Source organism: Juglans microcarpa x Juglans regia, chromosome 1S, assembly GCF_004785595.1.
Source record: "Juglans microcarpa x Juglans regia isolate MS1-56 chromosome 1S, Jm3101_v1.0, whole genome shotgun sequence".
In the NCBI taxonomy this organism is placed as follows: Eukaryota; Viridiplantae; Streptophyta; class Magnoliopsida; order Fagales; family Juglandaceae; genus Juglans; species Juglans microcarpa x Juglans regia.
The window spans coordinates 7,099,305-7,117,896 of NC_054595.1; the positions used below are offsets into that span (position 1 = coordinate 7,099,305).

General features: G+C 35.3%; 2 protein-coding genes across 3 annotated transcripts; both read right to left on the reverse strand.

Annotated features, from left to right (window-relative positions):
- Positions 1–1,610: 1,610 nt before the first annotated feature.
- Positions 1,611–3,748, reverse strand: LOC121247843 (pentatricopeptide repeat-containing protein At5g08510). The gene is made up of 2 exons (XM_041146304.1): positions 2,518–3,748; positions 1,611–2,390 (listed from the first exon to the last, which is right to left on the reverse strand). Exons 1-2 carry the CDS (start codon positions 3,442–3,444, stop codon positions 1,791–1,793), a joined length of 1,527 nt encoding a protein of 508 aa, XP_041002238.1. The 5' UTR covers positions 3,445–3,748; the 3' UTR covers positions 1,611–1,790.
- Positions 3,749–8,669: 4,921 nt separating this feature from the next.
- On the reverse strand, positions 8,670–15,586 carry LOC121246488 (U-box domain-containing protein 24-like). 2 transcript variants are annotated; one of them, XM_041144666.1, is made up of 5 exons: positions 15,216–15,586; positions 13,066–14,459; positions 12,147–12,450; positions 11,188–11,675; positions 8,670–10,337 (listed from the first exon to the last, which is right to left on the reverse strand). In XM_041144666.1, the coding sequence occupies exons 2-5, from the start codon at positions 14,296–14,298 to the stop codon at positions 9,342–9,344; spliced, it is 3,021 nt and encodes a 1,006-aa protein (XP_041000600.1). In that variant the 5' UTR covers positions 14,299–14,459; positions 15,216–15,586; the 3' UTR covers positions 8,670–9,341. The 2 variants fall into 2 exon arrangements, with proteins under 2 accessions (XP_041000600.1, XP_041000599.1); XM_041144665.1 differs by having other exon boundaries at positions 13,066–14,463.
- Positions 15,587–18,592: the final 3,006 nt, after the last annotated feature.

The window sequence follows — 18,592 nt, forward strand, 5'->3', positions numbered from 1 at the left end:
TAATTGTAACATTGGAGGAAGCTCCTCATTGTATCTCTTCACTTTTATAATGGAATGGCATAAGGGTATTTCTTCACAAAAAAAAAATATATATATAGAATGAAGCTGGACACCCACTTGACAAAGGCTCAAAATGCTTGTGAATGTGCGTGCTAGTCATGAACAGTTATGACGTGGACCCATGATGAATGAAGAGAAACATATGTATGTACTCATATGCTTGGATAGTAACCTTTAAAATAAAATATCAGCAACTAAGCTCAGTCCAAAAAGAATCGACACTAGCAGAGAAACATAGAGACGAGAATGGTTAAAAAGGCACCAAGTGCAAAACAACAAAGAACACGATAGGCAAGTGATGATGAGGGGAACATGCATTAGGGAGACACGACCTACTAAGGAAACCGAGTGTTTTCTATGTGTTTGTAAAGTGAGGTATTTACTGTACATACATATATACATACATATATATGTAGAGACAGACAGACAGACAGACAGACTAGGTTTGCAAGTAGCAAAACTCATTGAATAAGAGTTGTTCTACACCAAGAAAAATGTTTGATTTACAAAAAAATTCTTATAACAATAAAGCTCATAAACTTAATAGAACACTGATCTTTCACATTGTTAATATGATATAATTCAATTTGTAAAAGAAATCTAAAATTAGTAGTGTTAATGGTGTTTCCTATACACCAACTCGAAAATATAATTTTTTATTGATTAAAACATTAATATTGAAGGATTTGGATTTAAACTCTTCATGCTAAAACATCATACATTGAGATCATCCAATTATCATGTGCCACGAAATGCTTTCAATTCTCACCACCGCCCGTTTATATGGGTTCTCAAAGTACTTTCTCAGTTCTATATTCACCCAAAAGATTTGAAGGGTAATAAATACTTTAGCATATTAATATTAGTTTGGAGGACCACATGTAAATTACTCACACTTTTTCTTTCAAACGGCTTTATTTGGAAGGACTCAGGCTGCTTGCTTGGAAAGGAAATAGTAGTTTGGGCAAACAGTTAACAAATAATTTTTTTATTATTGGCACCGGGTGTCCAAGAACAACGTCCTGACTAATCCCGAACAGTTAACAAATAATTAAAAAATAAAATCTAACATCTACGGCTGCCTGCCTCCTCTCCTCAAGATTTCTCAGTTCAAGTTGAGAAGAAAGAAAGAAATATATGCAAGCAGGCGACTGATCTTCCTCAAGTTGCTGTGTTGATGTACTACTATCTATAACATCATATGGCATAACTCTTTGTAAAATGGACTTCATGACTTCAGTGACTGGAATCCACTTTATGTTAGAATAGAGGTCGTTCGATGATGAGGAAGATTATTTCATCATGCTAAAATAAGAAATGCATGTGAAGTATTTGTGCTAGGTCTTTCCTTCAAGCAATGCTATTCTTCCTTGAATATATATATATATATATATTTTTATCCCTAATCAAGCATGCTAATGTGGTGCAATACTTTATGTAATTTCATTGTTTACATGAATTTTAATGGACAGCCACTTCAAATACGTCACATCGTCAGGTATTAAAAAAAAAAAAAACAAAAGAGAGAGAGAGAGAGAGAGAGAGAGAAGAAAAGAAAAGAAAGTATTTGTTCTCGTCAAAACAACTCCTCTTTGAAACTGGACACCAGCCATTGGATCCAATGCTATGGAAAATGGGTCTTAAAATATCCCCGTTTTAATCAATTGAACTATCCACTACAATAGTGCACACGGTTGCTTCATTACCATATAAGAATATATACATCGATCTCATTGTTCTTCAAATTCCGGTTCACAATCTGCTTCATCTCTTTGAAGCCTCATCTCCGCAAAAACTCCATCCAGTAACACATATATTTCATCACACCTCGGATGTGACCTATCCTCCACAATGAACTTATGAATTTGACCTCCCTCTTCAATGAAACTGTACCCTGCTGCCTTTGTAATCAGGCCACCCTTCATCAACTTCCTTAACTTTGCAACTCCAGCCCACTGACCAGCTGATGCATAAATATTGGACAGAATTACATAGTTCCCCGGATTCCAGGGTTCAAGCTGAAAGAGGGACTCGGCTGCTATTTCAGCCAGTTCAGTATTACCATGGAAACTGCAAGCCCCCAGAAGTGCACCCCATACTACAGAATCTGGTTTCATTGGCATACCTTTTATAAGGTCATAAGCTTCTTGCAGATCTCCGGAACGACCTAAGAGATCAACCATGCATCCATAGTGTTCTAACTTGGGAGAGATATGAAAGTTTGTTTCCATCAATTGAAAGAGTTCTCGACCTTTAATGACCAAGCCTCCATGAGTACATGCTAAGAGAAGTCCCACGAATGTAACATCATCAGGTGCAATTCCTTCTCTCTGGTATAAGGCCACAATACACAAATGTGATAGTGAGAACCTGAAAAAAGCTTATTTTTGCAACTATATTAATTGCCAATACTCGTCATTCATCAAGGCAAGAGCCACAAGCAAAGAGACTACATACCAGCATTTGATCATAAAGCTCAAGGGCCTCGTTGCATCGTCCATGGACAGCCAAACCCACGATCATTGAGTTCCAAGAGCACAAACTTCTGCGGCCACCAATCTCATCAAACACCCGCCTAGCTATATCAATTTTACCACACCTCACGTACATCTCCAATACAGCATTGCTTACATACAAATTCTTGAAGAAACCATTTTTTCTTGCATAAGCTTCAATCCTCTCCCCAACCTCCAATGCCCCGAGATTTGCACAAGCCGGAAGAACACTTGCTATCGTCACTTCATTTGGTCTCATATCTTTCTCCTTCTCCATCATCAAAAACATCCTCAAGGCCTTCACATACTGTCCATTTTGTGAGTACCCAGATATCATAGCCGTCCATGAAATCACATTTCTACAAGGCATCGAACCAAACAATTCTAATGCACCCTCCATATCCCCAGCCCTGGCATAGCCTGCAATGATTGAATTCCAAGTGGGTATATCTCTTACTTTTATTTCATCAAATTTTTGGCGTGCTGAGGCCAACATGCCTAATTTAGCATACATGTCAACCAAAGCAGTCAGAGCAAACACATCAGACTCGAAACCCGACTTGACAAAATGTGTGTGGAGCATTTGGCCATGGCAGGGGGACGAGAGGGCAGCACAAGTGGCAAAAACAAAAGTGAAGGTGTGTTGGTTTGGCGGACAGCCTTGAAGGCACATTTGGGAGTAGAGGGACACGCACCGGTAGTATTGCCCGTGACTCGAATAGGTTTGAATGAGCTTGTTATAGAGAAAGACAGTTGGCTTTGGAATAAGGTCGAACAGCTTTCGGGCATAGGAAAGGTTTGGGATGTTAAGGAGCCCAACGATGAGTGTTTTGGCGTGGTCTATGCCATTTCTTAGAGTATAGGCGTGGATTTGCTTCAGTTGGTTCATAACAACCCTGTTCTATGTGATGTTCCAATAATGGAATGGTGGGATTTTCGACAACCAGGGTTGGAGAATCAGGGATTTGACATTTACGAGTTGACATGTTGTTTCATCCCACTCTCTCTCTCTCTCTCTCTCTCTCGTTTGAACAAAATGTTGAAGTCTATAAAAGCGTTGAGATCTGGAGCCAATATCGTCCTCTCCGTTTGTCACTGACTCACTATCATGTATGCTGCTTACAGAGAGAGAATGTAGTATAGCAGTTTGTGTTAGGTGTATGGTCCTACGTGAAGCCGGTCTATACAATTTATTACGATTGGAAAAGAGTTGATGTATCCCATAAAAGTTATCGATTCCTTTATTTTTTTTATTTAATTGTTAAGAAATTATTTTTAAATGAGTTTGTGGATTTTTTTATTTTTTTTAAATGTTAAAAATGATTTAAAAAAATACTTAAAAAACACAAAATAAAAAAATATATTTTGCACTTGTCAATAAAAAATCTTGAGACCACCTCTCATAGCCCTAACAGTACCCATTACGATTTGACATGACAAGATTGAATTTGCAAACTTCACATGTTAGTGAAATTTGATCTATAAAATTTAAATTTTCAGCTAATTTATAAATAGAATTTCTTGTCCATATACAAAGTAAAGCTTAATTTATTATATGGTATTTTGCAAAATTTTGAATCCATGAGGCATGAACACAATAAGAAGGGCTATTTATCATTTTCAAATTTAATTATCTGTCCTTTTAGCGTTTACCATATGTAGCAGATTGAATTAAAAGTGACGAAAGTGCTAATATGACCAAAAAAAAAAAAGAGGCTCTTGCTATTGAAGTTGGAAACAATTGTTAAGATCCAAACAGAAAATTATCCAGAAAATTTTTTCCAGACCATGATACCATAGCATTGTCCAATCCAATATGTTTTGCCGTGGAATATCCCAAATTGCTTACATGTAATGAAATCTGAAGGACTTTGAGATAGGGGAGGGCAATGGCGCAAACAGTGGGGCCTTGCCCCTACCACCTTGCCCTGCCCACGTATGGGCAGACTTGCAGGGGCGGGACGGGGTTGGGCCTTGTCCACTCCATTTATATATATATATATATATATATATATATAGAAAACAAAACTTAAACTTATAGCAGAACACCACCGTTTTGGGTATTTCTAAAACGGTGTTGTTTTACTATAAGACTAAAATTCCTCCCAACTCTCACTCTCACAAACCTCTTCCACTCTAAATTTTTTCTCTTGCTCGTCCTCTCTCTCGACCGAAATACTCTCAATCGTCACATCCTCTCTCTCGCAGAGCACCGTTGTCGTTGCACACTCTCTCTCATACGTAGTACATTTTGTAACTATCCCTGATCCCTTCTACGGATTGCGTCTTGATGTTTGGATTTGGAGAATGTGATTGATGAATGGATTTGGAGGATGAGATTATGATTTGTATGCTGTGGAGATTTGTGTCTTTTTTTCTTGACTATGACTATCTAGAAGTTCAGTCTGAACCCCAAAATTAATTTAGGATTTCAGATTGTACCCCTACGCTGTGTTTGGATGTTGAACTGAACTTAATTCTTTATAAATAGTAGCGAGTTAAGTAGTTGAGGGAATTATGTGGAGCCTATCTAAACTGAATTTAAAGTGTGTTTGGATGTTAAGATGAGTTTAGTACTTTTTATGGGAAGTTGAAAAAGGTTATGAGTCTCACATGTAAGAAGGTTTTGAGTTGAAATGAGTTTAGTAATTTGAAAGTTAGATGTTTAGATGTTAAACTCAGCTTAAAATTAGACTGAGCTCAGCTGAGTCTTGCAACCAAATGCAGCAAATTAATTTAGGGTTTCAAACCAAATTCCTAATTTATGTCTAGATGTTTTGGGGCTTCAATTTTGAAATCTCTAATTTAATTTAGGATTTCAGATTGAAACTCTAAATTAGTTTAGGGGTTTCAAAATTAAAACTCCTAACAGTTTGGGGTTTCAATTTTGGAACCCTTAACATAAATTAGGATTTTGGATTGAAACCCTAAACGAATTTACGTGTTCAATTTGTTTTACAATATTGAAACCTTTAAATTAAATTTGGCGTTTCAATATTGGATTTAAAAAATTGGTGGATGGGAGTAGTGGGAAGATAACATTGAAGGGGTATGCTAAATATAATCTGGAGGAGTGTAGGAGATACCTAACTAATATGGTGGTAGTAGATGAGCTGCCATTTTGATTTGTGGAGGGTGAAGGGTTCCAAGCATTCTCTAAATACTTGGAACCTAGGTTTAGAGTATGCTTGGAACCTAGGTTTAACATTCCTCCTCGCCACACGATAGCGAAAGATATTATGAAACTATACGGTGTACATAGAAAACTATTAAGAAACCAATTGAGGGGTCAAAGAGTTTGCTTCACGACCGATACATGGACATCAGTCTAAAATTTTAATTATATGTTTTTTACGGCACATTTTATAGATTCTGATCGGCAATTAAACAAAAAAAGTCTCTAGTTTTGTCAACTTGTCAATCACAAGAGTGAGACCATTGGGAAGACCTTAGAGGCCACGATAGATGAGTGGGGGTTGGAGAGGGTTGTGATAGTAACGATTGACAATGCCTCTTCTAACGAAACCGTTTTGAGATATCTTAAGAATAAGTTTAAAGAGGACAATAAGGCAATGATAGGTGGTAATTGTTTACATGTGAGATGTGTTGCACATATTCTGAATCTTATTATGATCAACGGTTTGAAAGATGTGCATGATTCGGTTCCAAGGGTTAGAACTACGGTGAGGTTTGTGAGATCCTCATCGGCACGACTTGATAAATTCAAGGTTGTTATAAGGGCTCCGAGTATTAAATGCAAGAAAGGGTTGTGTATTGATGTTCCTACAAGATGAGACTCAATCTTCTTGATATTGGAAACTGCTCAGGAGCTTAAAAAGGCCTTTAAATTATTAGGTGAGGAGGACGTACAATATGTCAACTATTTTAGTGATGAGGGAGAATTGGGCAAGCCTAATGATGATGATTGGGTAGTTATTGGGGTTTTTGTACAATTTTTTAAACTTTTCTACGAGGTCACAACTACCATTTCCGGTTCTTTGTTCATTATATCCAATGACTTTTCTCAACAAGTATGTCAGGTGAAAGAATAATTAGATTAAATGTGTGGTAGTGACCAAACACGGTTACGAGAAATGACAATAAGCATGCAGGTTAAGTATGACAAATATTGGGAGATTTGAGTAGGTTAAATATTTTACTATAATGGCTATTGCTCTTGACCCCTAGTACAAAATTGATGGTATGGTGTATGGATTGGCATTGGCATTGGTGAACGAGAAGGCATGGGCGGATTATATTATGGTAAGGGTTAGGGAAACCCGTAAGAGATTTTTTGCTGAGTTTGTCACACTCAGATGTGGTAATATTCCGACACCTACACCTACACCTACAACATCGCCTCCTCCCAAGTCGGGATGAGGAAAAAGCAAAGATTAGGGTGGGGTGAGAGGGGTAGGTTGCCAAGTTTCGTCGGCCTTCAGACACAAAATTGAAGTTGGATAGGTACTTGGCAGTGGAGATGAACCCATTTACATAGGGTTTGATATATTGTCTTGGTGGAAGGTCAATGTCATCAAGTATCTCATCCTTGGAGACATAACCCGCAGTATTTTGGTCATCCCTATTACTATCGTAGCCTCAAAGTCAGCCTTTAGCACCAAAGGACGCATATTGAATCCATTTTAGAGTTTATTGTCTCTTATCACTGTGAAGGCATTGATTTACACTCAAAATTTGATCAAAGGGAAGCCAATTCATATTTTGGATGTGATAGACTATGTGGAGATTGAGGAGGAGACGAGTGGTAATCAGCTTGCATCCAATAATCGCTCTTACATTTGATATTACTATAATATTGCTTTTACTTATAATATATTATGTTATTACATATATTCAAATTTAATTGTTGTAGGGACAACTTCTACAAATGCACCTACATCTACATCAACTGCAATATGAATTCGTAGTTCGATCCACCATTACCCATTGGTTTGTATAATGATTATCTTATTTATTCGTAGTATGTTTATAATATTTATTGTTTGTAATTCTAATTAGTTTTCTTATATTTTTTTCAACTTTTATAGTCTCATTGTTACATGCCCAATCCCAGTGATCTCAATCTCATCTTGATTTATAATTTTTTTTTTTTTTTTACTTTTGTCACATATTTATATAATATTTGTATTTATGATTTTTTTTTTTTTTTTTTTCCAGGTTTTATAGTCTCACACCCTCACTTGCTCAAGTTCCAACCCTAATCCCAAATCCCCAATCCCGTAATCTGCAATCATTGATAGTCTCACTTGGTTTGTACTTGTAGTTTTATGTTGTTAAATTTTTTATATATGTATATATCATTATTATATTGTTTATAATTTTAATTTGTTTTCATATTAATGTTTCAGGTTTTATAATCTCAGTCTCACTTGCCCACTACTCCCAAATTCTGATTTCAAGACTCAAAGTCATCTTGCTAGCCTCTAGATACAGTTTGTAATATTGTAATATTATTCATTTCAATTTTTTGACAATTTGTATTATTGTAATAGTTTAGAATACTTTATTTTTATTTTTTATGCTTTAACAACCTTTTGTTTAATTCTATGTTATATGTAAATTGTAAAATATAGTTTTAAAATATGTGCCCAAAATGGTCCAAAAAGAGGTTCTAGCCCAGCGCCCATTTGGGCTGGAAAAGGAGCTGACGGACCAGGGGTCCAAATCTAAATCTTCCCCCCATCACCCAAATGGGGGGCCCCGCTCCTTGGGTGCTAGGCCGGTTCCCAGGAGGAACCTCATCCCCACCAAGGCGAGGGCAGGGTGCAGGAAGAGGTATCTCCGCACCCCTACTTTGAGGTACATGTATATCATCTAAACAGATTTATGTGTCTCTGCTATCTGATTACTGTGATTGCAAACCTCTCAACCAAAGGTTTTGGAACTAACAAAAAAAACAAAAAAAAATGCAATACATTTGGCTTGTCAATAACACAAGCTGTAAATAAGCAAATCAGAAAGCCTCTGTCTGAGCTATGGATGCAAGAAGCTATTTTATTGAGGGGTGGAGAGAAGTAACACGTCTAAGTTGGCCATGTAGTATTGGCTCAAATCAGAGGGGAACTGAATGTGCATATTGGCTTGCCACACACAAAAAAACCATAACCCAATTTAGGTCGAGTTTCATTCTCAAAGCGCTATTGATTTGGACGCCCAAAGTCCAAATAAATAGGGTCTTAATTTAGGTAAGAAGAAAATGAAAGACAGATTCAAGATAAGACCTTATTCTTTACTATCTTACACCTGTTTTCCTTGTACACAAGAATCAAAGAATCCACTAACGGCAAAGAAAGAATTCAATTCTAATAAAAATAGTCTCACTTCGACTCAAATCATCAGTTGTTGGTGGCATAGATTGGCTTTTCTTCTTCATGTGCTGAACCAAGCAAGTATTGATATGCAGATAGAAGACATCCTGCGCTGTTTGACATAAGCCACTGTTGCTTTGCTACCTCTCCAAAGGCCCGGTTTCTGGGAAATAAAAGCACATATCAGATTTAGACTACCTTGGGCGCATCAAGCTCTAACTCCTTATGGACGAATCAAACTCTGTACTTTAGATCATATGGTCAATCTGGTTTGTCTTAGCTGCAGTATAGCGTGCCTAGTAACAACAGCAGGGAAAAGAGGTTTGCTTTGCCCTCTATGCGAAGGTTCCCATGCTTAGCCGTGCTCGTCTTCCTGCCTGCATCTTTGTGATGATTCTTGCAAAATTAAAAACGCATTAAATCAAGTTTTGCGTCTGATCTTCAACTCCTTGATCCTCTAGAAATATGAAGATTGATCATGAAGTACATTTAAGTGAGCAAGTATTCTTGCTGCCAGAGACTTTATGCTGCCACTTCCTCTCTGTGTTAAGTCAACTAAGGGCATCTGAGCTGAGGCTCCATATTTCAATTTCAACTCCACCAGCCGAAAAATCCTTTCTAAAGCATGTAGAGCCTTCTCCTGCAAACTGGAGGAAGGCGAACCAAGGAATTTTATCATTGGTGGTATAGCATTTGCTTCTGCAAGCACCTTACTGCCACTCTGCAGCCTCTCACCTTCAATTAAAGTTAATAGTGCATTTAAAGAAGCCTCACAAGCTCCAGGATCTGGTTCTGAAAGAATTCTCACTAGAGGTCTCACAGCATCAGCCTCTATGAGACAAAATGATGATTCAATGCTACAGATTCCTCCATGAACCAGGCAGACAGTTTCTAGAGGAGCAGATAAGCACCAGAACCCCCTTCGCTTTGGAATTGACCTGCTCAGCTGAAGAGAACTCTCCGAAAATTGATAAAGACAGATCGCAGCACGTTTCTTGGTCAAGGTGGTTCCCAACTCTAGCATTTGTACCAACAAGGGTATAATGCCAGTTTGAGCTAAACTCTTTTGCCATTCTAAATTTGTTGGGACTGTGAAACGACATATCGCTCCAACAGCATTTTCCATCAACTTATTTTTATGGGAATTTTTCTGCTTAGAATTGTGAATATGATAGAAAATTACTGGAAGTGCCCCGGCATCTAGAAGCCACTGAGTGATCTGGGGGATTTCTGGCAGGTTGGAGATAATGCCCATTGCAGAAGCAATCTCTTCTTCATCTTTAGAAGATTTGATGATCCTGAGTAAAGTCTCAATGCATTTCTGATTGACATGCTCTAGGATAGTGGCTTCATCTTCACCCTCTGCCAAAAAATTGAATAGCTTTACAGCATCTGCCCGTACACTTGGGTTATCAAGCTCACACAAGTGAACCAAAACTTGCACAGCTGAGCACTGTAAATGTAATTGAACCAGTTAATGCTAATATAATGTATCGCACAGAAAGATTACACCAAGAATAAGTTAGCACTTGATATGATATACAACTGGAAGACGCACCACATTCCCCATCTTCATATGGGGAGAGGAAGTAATGTGGCCTATGTGCTGTCAGAAAAAGGAAAATCAATAATAAGAAAGAAACCCCGGTGACAAGTCAACAAAAGGGTTAAAATTGGTGCTTATATCACTAGGAAAAATATCTTCTAGCTATTCTTTTGGAAGATTCATTTCGTAATCCTAAAAAGTACAATGCCCTAAAGCAAGTAGTTCGAACTTTTTGGAAGCCAGGGGAAGAATGGTTTTCAACAGCAATTGTCATTTGTACAAACAAAAACAAATTGTGCATATCGTTGTGCACACGCACACACAGAAGGTGGGGGCAGAGAATAAAAATGAGCAAAAGATTCAATTTATGTAATATCACCTTATTAAGCATCAAAGCCATTGCTGACAGTTGACTGCATGCACTTACAATTGGGAATTGACTTGACCCAGAATATTAAACAGATCTGGTGTTCATATACTTGGTCTCATCATTTATGTTGATTCATTTTATTGATTTAAGGCATTCTAGAACCATCTTTTCTCTCATCACAGGAAAGCTTTAAGGTAGGTCATTTCCTTCAAGGCCTTTTTGAACCTTAGGACCACACTGCCAAGCTTTCCTTACACTAGCCAACCTTCGGCAGTATCTCACTATTGATTTTTCTAGAACACATCTACCTTTTGTTTGGCAAGTTGTTCTGGCAGGAAACCATTTCTCATTGGAAAATAAAAGCAAATTTGCAACATATATGTATACCTGTGTTAATTTAGTCTTGATGTTTGTGGCAGAAGGGGATTGGCACAAGGCCTGGAAGGTTTGCATAATGCTTTGTTGTATATCAGGTCCTGTCAAGTTGATTAAAGAGAATAGTCTGAAAATATCGTCATCAGAATCCAACAATGAAACTGGAATCTGGCTAGATTCTTGAGACATGGTTGATACAGCTAGATGCATAATTGTGCCAGCTGCATGTTCACGCAGACTAGGTGATGAACCATGATGGAAGAGAACATCGAGTAATGGGTGCACTACACCTTCTCTAATCATCTGCAGACCATTTTTTGATAAACTTGAGAGGTTCCGAAGAGCTTTAAAAGCTACTTCTCGCAGCTGAGTGTTGCCATGCAAGGCAGAGTGAAGAAGTGGACCTAGAGCATCTGCTTCGAGCAAAGATTCTTTATTGTGGTCTGTCAACTCCATTTCTGCCAAAGCTGTTGCCATAATCATTTTTACATCTTCTGGTCCTGCATAATAGAAGGAAACAAGTTACAGCGCAACTGCATATCTTTATGCATAAGCATAACCCTTCGACAAACAAGAGGAGGCCAAATAACTTTCCAGCTATTCCTTTCATTATGTCATGGAAACCATCCAGATGAAAGATCCACTTGATAATTCTTTTGCTTGATTACCTATTCATCCAGGATAACTATCTTTTATGCTCTTCTGATCAAGACACTCTGCTGGAAGGGAATGACTACAACAGAATGCGCTTTAAATAACTGAAAACTTTAGATTAACATGAAAAGGGCCCGTGATTCGTAGTCGACTTATTCGAGTATCCAGAATAGAACTGTTGTATTCATAAATTCATATTGTGAAAACTTCAAAATACAATATGAGGGATTTCCTATTATACAAAAAGAGGTATAAATAAATGTTCTTTCACAAGAACATTCATGACAAACCGAGTGACAGTTCATTAAAATAATAACCTGTGGAGAGACGCTGCAGTAAATGCTTAAAATGATTTGCCTTTGCCATCTGTATAACATTCTGATCGGAGAATGAGAGATTATCCAACAGCACCTGGGCATCTCGGGCAGCTTGACTGTCATCGCTGCTTGACATGGTCACCAAGAGCAATATGCAACCTTGAACCTTTCCTATACAATCTCTTACCAAATTACATTTTGATAATTCCAACAGTAATGCCACTGCTAACTTTCTCTCAGCAACACGACGCCCAAGTGATCGAACAATAAATTCAATAGCATTATCAACTCCTGCAATTCTTTCCTGCATATTTTTTTTTTTTTGTGGTTGAGAAAATTGAAATCTATGAAAATAATCAGCATTTGTCATTAAATGAATCATATTGCAGTTTTTTACCAAAGGAACCATACAGCACAAGGGGATATCTAGAGAGTATTGGAGTGAATTAGATTTGGCACTTTGAGGGGTACCAATTCAGAAACAGAAATGTCGGCAATAATTTATCGATAGCTACTTATCATGTACCAATATTTACTACGATGAATAACTGTTGGGCCCAATTTGCACGTGTATAAATTCAAACGGTTAGTTCCATCCTTAACTCCTCTAGACTAAATTTTTCACTCTTTCAACCAACTAATATGATAAAATTAATTCCAGGATTATATGGAGATAAGAGGCAATAGTTTTGTTATCTGAGAACCCCATATGCTAATATAATATATTATTAGCACACATGTACTCTTGCCCATGTCCAACATCAATCCAATTCTCTAACAGGCCTAAACAAACGGCTGAATTTCAATGAAAAAATTCTACAGTGTACAGAACTTAGTCCCAGTGAGAACAAAGCAAACTATCGTATATTAGTAAAAGATGAGGGATACGAAGTAATAATGTTTATATCATCAGACACACCTTAGCATCATCACTATCTTTTGCCAGAATGCAGAGGATGACGAGAGCATGATTCCTGATGTCACGATTTTTGGCACCAACACATTGAATGAGAACAGGTATATAGTTCTCCAATACTACCCATTCCCTGTGCAGGTCTCTTTGTTCACAGAGATCCTGTAACTGTTCCAGGCTATTAAGTACTTCCTCCTCTTCTTCAGACTTGAGTTTTGGCTTGATGGAAGCAATTGTAATCATAGTGTTTCTATCCTTCCATTCTTCTATTGATTGCCGCAGAGTTTTGTTTGGCCGTAGAACTGATGTGTCCAAAGGGGTCATGGTCAGAGGACACAATCTGTTCCCATCTGCAAACCACTTTTCGATTGCACATCTCTCAAATGTCTGACCTGAAGAAGTTTCCACAGGGTCCATCATAACATCGCGTGTGATCGGACAATAAAATGATTGAAGAGCTTCCAGTCGTTGACTACCCAGACTTTTCCGCTTGGTGTAATATTTAATTTCTTTTTCCTCCGGGGACGAAGTAGCATCAGCCCTTTCTAATAAAGCAATTATCTGATCCATTTGTATGGCTTCAGCCTCATTCTTCCTCAGCCGAGCATTTTCTATCTCATTCTTGAATTCTTCAAATTCCTTCTTCAATGCTGACCTATCAGTCGAGATGCCAACAACATTTGCTATGAGAACTAATAATTTGTTTGCATAAGAACGATCAACATTCCTCTCCTGTATTCCTGACTCAATTTTCTCCAAAATCTCTTCTTCTGCTATAGCCGCTTTGAACTCAGCTCTCTGCATATTATCACAGAGTACCCCGATCTCTTCATTAATCCCAGATGAAAGATCCAGAGAGGCCAAAGGAAGGAGACTCAGTGCCCGGCTGATCTCTTGCACAGTGTCCTCTAAGCGCTTAACTATTGTCCGGCAATTCATTAACAGATATACCTTATTTCTCTTGCTGCACTCCAGAGTAAGTTGCTTTGCGGCTCTTATTTTTCGGTTGAGAATCTCCACAGCATTGTTTAAGCTCTCAGAATCACTAACATTTTTCCTATTCAACTCTTTTAAGATAGGAACAACCCTTTCCAAGTAAGTCGCAAGTTCCTTAAAACTATCCTTCTTAACAAGGACGTCATTGGCAGCAATTACAATCTCAAGAATGCCTTCTACTGCCTGAGAAAGGACCTCCGAAGCCGGAACAGAAGAAGCACTAGTGATCACATTTACTGCCATTATATTGCAACCGGAAACCAACTAGGGAGTAATCCTCTTATCCCATGCAACAAAACACCAACTAAAGATGGCCAAACCCAGATTGTTGGGAAACAAACTGGAACTTTTGATCAAGAAGAGCTTCAATACCCAGATCACCCTTTGGACATTTTCTTATAAGCCTACCTTCGATATCAATGGAATTAGCAAATCAGTAATTAGCTTATCATTTTCTATGCTAGATTGACAATAAATTTGATAGGTAACTTATTTAAAGATACACCCAGGCCTCCACTAAGTTACTACGCATTTAAAGTAGGAAGCAAGAGCACAACAATTTAGATCACATGTTATCTCTCCATTTGATTGCTGAGATAAACAAATCAAAACTTAAGTCCTGGATTGTACATTATTTTGAAGTATGAAATCTTTCACTTAACGTATAATTCTTAGGAAAGCCCCAAAACATAGTATATTCATGCTACTGTTTTCTTCTCTATTCTTCAGTTCTAATACCCAGAGGAGGGCCATGTTATCTTCATTTCCACGAAATGGAAAACCTTAGAAGCCAAATTGTTTGTACGAAGCACAATAGAGCAAAACTGTCTGATTTTCCCATATGACCAGCAAAGAAAAATCCATGAACCAATTATAATTACTCTTATCTCCTACATGTTCTTGGCAACCAAAGAGACTTGACAGAACCATTCCAAATATCAAGTGCCAATTAAGCCCGACAAACTCATTCAGTAGAGCAGCAATGACGTAAAATAAAGATAGATAGTGTTAGTATATGGTAAGACCAACCGAGTTTCAGTTTGAAGCTAAAAGTAAAATTCAGAAAGGAAAGACTTTCAGGAACCAAACGTAAGACTTCTATAGTCAACAAAGTCTTCTCTGATACTAGAAGATAGATAAACAGAGAGAAAGAGTCAGACCTGAGAATGAGTTAAATCCCATATAAATTCACGAAAGCAAAGATTGTTTCACCCGATTTTTCAAGAAAATGAGCCGAGAAATTTCTGGGAAAATAACGATCGTGCCTCTGGAGATACTAGCAGCGGGACAACGAAGACAGAAAGACAGAGGGAGGGACCTCTGAAGAAAACTAGAAAAAATAAATAAAATTATTAGAGAAGTAGCAAAACTCTCTCTTCTTCAGGCCTTTCTCTTCCTTTGGATCTTTCCCTTTCCATAAAAAAGAATCTTGTTATCTCTCAAGTCCTCGCCCGGTTTGCGTTCCAGGACTTTTTGAGTTCTCTCCCAGCCCTTCGCTGACAATTTCAAGGTCGAAGTCACTGATCTCTGGCCAGCGGACCTCTGCAAATAAATAAATGCACCAACAAATAATTGCGTCACTGTCCATAAGAATATAAAATTAGAAAAAATAAAGATACATTAACTAGATTTTATAACATTTATTAGAATTTAGGTAAATATTTTAGATATTATTTTAATAAATAGTAAAGCTCCGTTTGGATAATAGACAAGTTTATTTTAATAAATAGTAAAACTTCATCTTATCTCATCTCATCATTACAATTTTTTCAAATTTTTATACAAAATATAATAAACAATTTAACTTTTTCAAATCTCAAAATAATAATAATATTAAAAAATAATATTCTAATAATATTTTATTCAATTCATCTAAAATTATTTCATTTCATCTCACCATCCAAATCATATTATAAAATTGTGTATATTTCACTTCGTACTTGTGCCCTCAAATTTAAATAAGAAATTGAGTCCGTTTTTTTCCATTTTGAGTGGTTGGTGATGTACATAGCTAATCTCATGGTTAACTTTGATAAGTGATTTGGATTCAGAGATGAGTTGAGATGAGTTGAGATGGTTTGTGAATAGTATAATAAAATTTGAATTATTTATTATATTTTGTGTGAAAATTTGATAAAGTTATTTTGAGATTTGAAAAAGTCGAATTATTTACTATATTTTATGTAAAAATTTGAAAAAGTTGTAATGATGAGATGAAATGAGTTGATGTGAGTTTTGAATGCAAACAAAGCCTAAAAATTATTTATACATGTTTTATAACTATTAATCTTGCAATTTATAAGTTTGTGTATAAATAAATATGTTACTTATTACCGAATCTATTATAATTGTAAAAAAAATTAGAAGAAAAATTATTATTTATCATTATTTTATCATCTATTAATATAATATTTAATTATTAAAAAATTATTTATTATGCTTCACTTTTTTTGCTATTCATTTGATGGGAGAATAGGAAATAATAAATAATATGATTAAAAAGTTTATAAGAAAATAAATACTTTTTTGGTTAAGTGTAGCATGCTTCTTAATGAGAAAATGCTATGAAGCCATTTCCAAGGGAATTTAACTACAATAGTTGTGTTTGACATATTAATAAATGGATTTATAAATAGTTTTATTATTATTATTATTATTATTATTATGCAAATATTATATATGTATCCTCAGTGGCAGAACCACGGTCACCCAAAAAAATTCAAAATTCCTCCTAAATTTTTTTCATAATTCTATATATATAAGAAATGACCCCCCAAAATATTTATAATTCCTATATACTCCCCAAGATTTTCAAAATTTGTATATACATATAAATGTCTTTCCAAAATTTGTAATTTCCTTTTATATATTATATATTTTCTATGAAATGGTCCTTCCAAAATTAGATTAAAGTTAGGTTAATGAGGAATAATAAATTTATTAATTTGTATCTCAAAGTCTTTTATTATATGCAATATTAGGCTTTTTAATATGGTGAAATAAATTCAAGAGAATTAGTTAAGCTTGATGATCTATAGAAAAAAGAGAGAAGATATTTGCAATCGTGAATTGTGCAATCGTCGTGTAATCGCTTCAAAAAAAGTGAATAAAACATATGACCCACATGAAAAAAATTATTTTTTTAATAGTGGATCTCACTTTTTTCAAAATCATTACATAGCATTTACGCATTTTACAATTGTATGTAGAATTACTCTAAAAAAAATAATTGAGAAGTTTTATCTCTTAGACTTTATCGAGCAAAAAAATATTTATTTCAAATCTCAGTTGTAATATTATATGCTTAATGTGAAACCAAATTAATATCTATATTTTACTTTAAATTTGATAAACTAGCTTACATACTAGAATGAAATATAAGTTTCTAAAATATTATTTGATTGTTTTTATAAAAAAAATAAATTCTAAATATTTCATTACAAAAGTAATAATGGATGAATATATATATCCATGAAATATTGTCGTAAAAAATCTAAAACAACATTAAGTTAAATTTTTATAATTTTATCTCTACATGTATATAATAAATTCTCAAGATTTTATTTTTATACAACGTATCTTTTTGTGAAATTAAGGTTAAGATATGTATATTTTTATTTTATATAAACTAGTTATATCAATATGTTAGAAAAATTGGCCCGCCAAAACTGACCCAAGTCAAATCCAATGATTTAACCTATTCCAAGCTAGATTAAAATTAAAATTAAAATTAAATTAAATTAAATTAACATAATTCCAAAAGTACGGGAAAATATCTTAGGAAAGGACAAAAAGATAAAGAAAGAGAAAAAGAAAACACAAAAAAGACAGATAGAGACTTTAGGGAAAAAAAAAAAACACGAGGAGGTCCCAACTCCAAGGTGCATGAAGAGGGGAAGTTGAGACATGACTGGAACTTTCTGTACAAAAAGATAAATTAATTTTTATATTTTCAACGGGTGAAGTGTGAAAGAGTTTGGTGGAACTCAACTCCAAGGTGGTAATATATGGTACAATTTTTAAATTTAATATAAATAAAATATAAAATTAATAGATTTGGATATGATATAAATAAATTTGAGTTATGCGAATTATGTGGTATTATTTATATAAGTTGTGTTAGAATTTTAAGATTTAATTTATTTAATTAAATAAATTATATTTAATTAATTTATATAGTTTAATATTCATAATTTGACACGACATGGATACTACTTTATGATACTATTTATAAACAAGAAGAAGAGGGCCGGTTCTATCACATTAAGAATAATTCTACTTATCATCCTCATACACCACACATTTTACTTATTTTAATTTTTTTTTTTTTTACAATAAGTATGTGGTGTATGGATAATAAGTAGAATAACTCAATTAATTTAATAAGAATAAAATAATAAAAAATAATTTTAAAATATGTAAAATGTATGATCTGAGATGATGAGTAACATCCCTCTCATATTAATTCCTAGAGTCAGAGACAATAATAGGGAATTGAGTATCCAATTGGCAACAAAATAGAGTCCCATGTTATTTT

Coding starts and splice junctions, on each gene's coding strand:
- LOC121247843 (XM_041146304.1), bottom strand. CDS start 3,444: ATGAACCAACTGAAGCAAATCCACGCCTATACTCTAAGAAATGGCATA. Junction 2,391..2,517: donor AGCTTTATGATCAAATGCTG/GTATGTAGTCTC, acceptor GCCTTATACCAG/AGAGAAGGAATTGCACCTGA.
- LOC121246488 (XM_041144666.1), bottom strand. CDS start 14,298: ATGGCAGTAAATGTGATCACTAGTGCTTCTTCTGTTCCGGCTTCGGAG. Junction 12,451..13,065: donor AAGATAGTGATGATGCTAAG/GTGTGTCTGATG, acceptor AAAAATATGCAG/GAAAGAATTGCAGGAGTTGA. Junction 10,338..11,187: donor TCAAGACTAAATTAACACAG/GTATACATATAT, acceptor TTACATTTACAG/TGCTCAGCTGTGCAAGTTTT.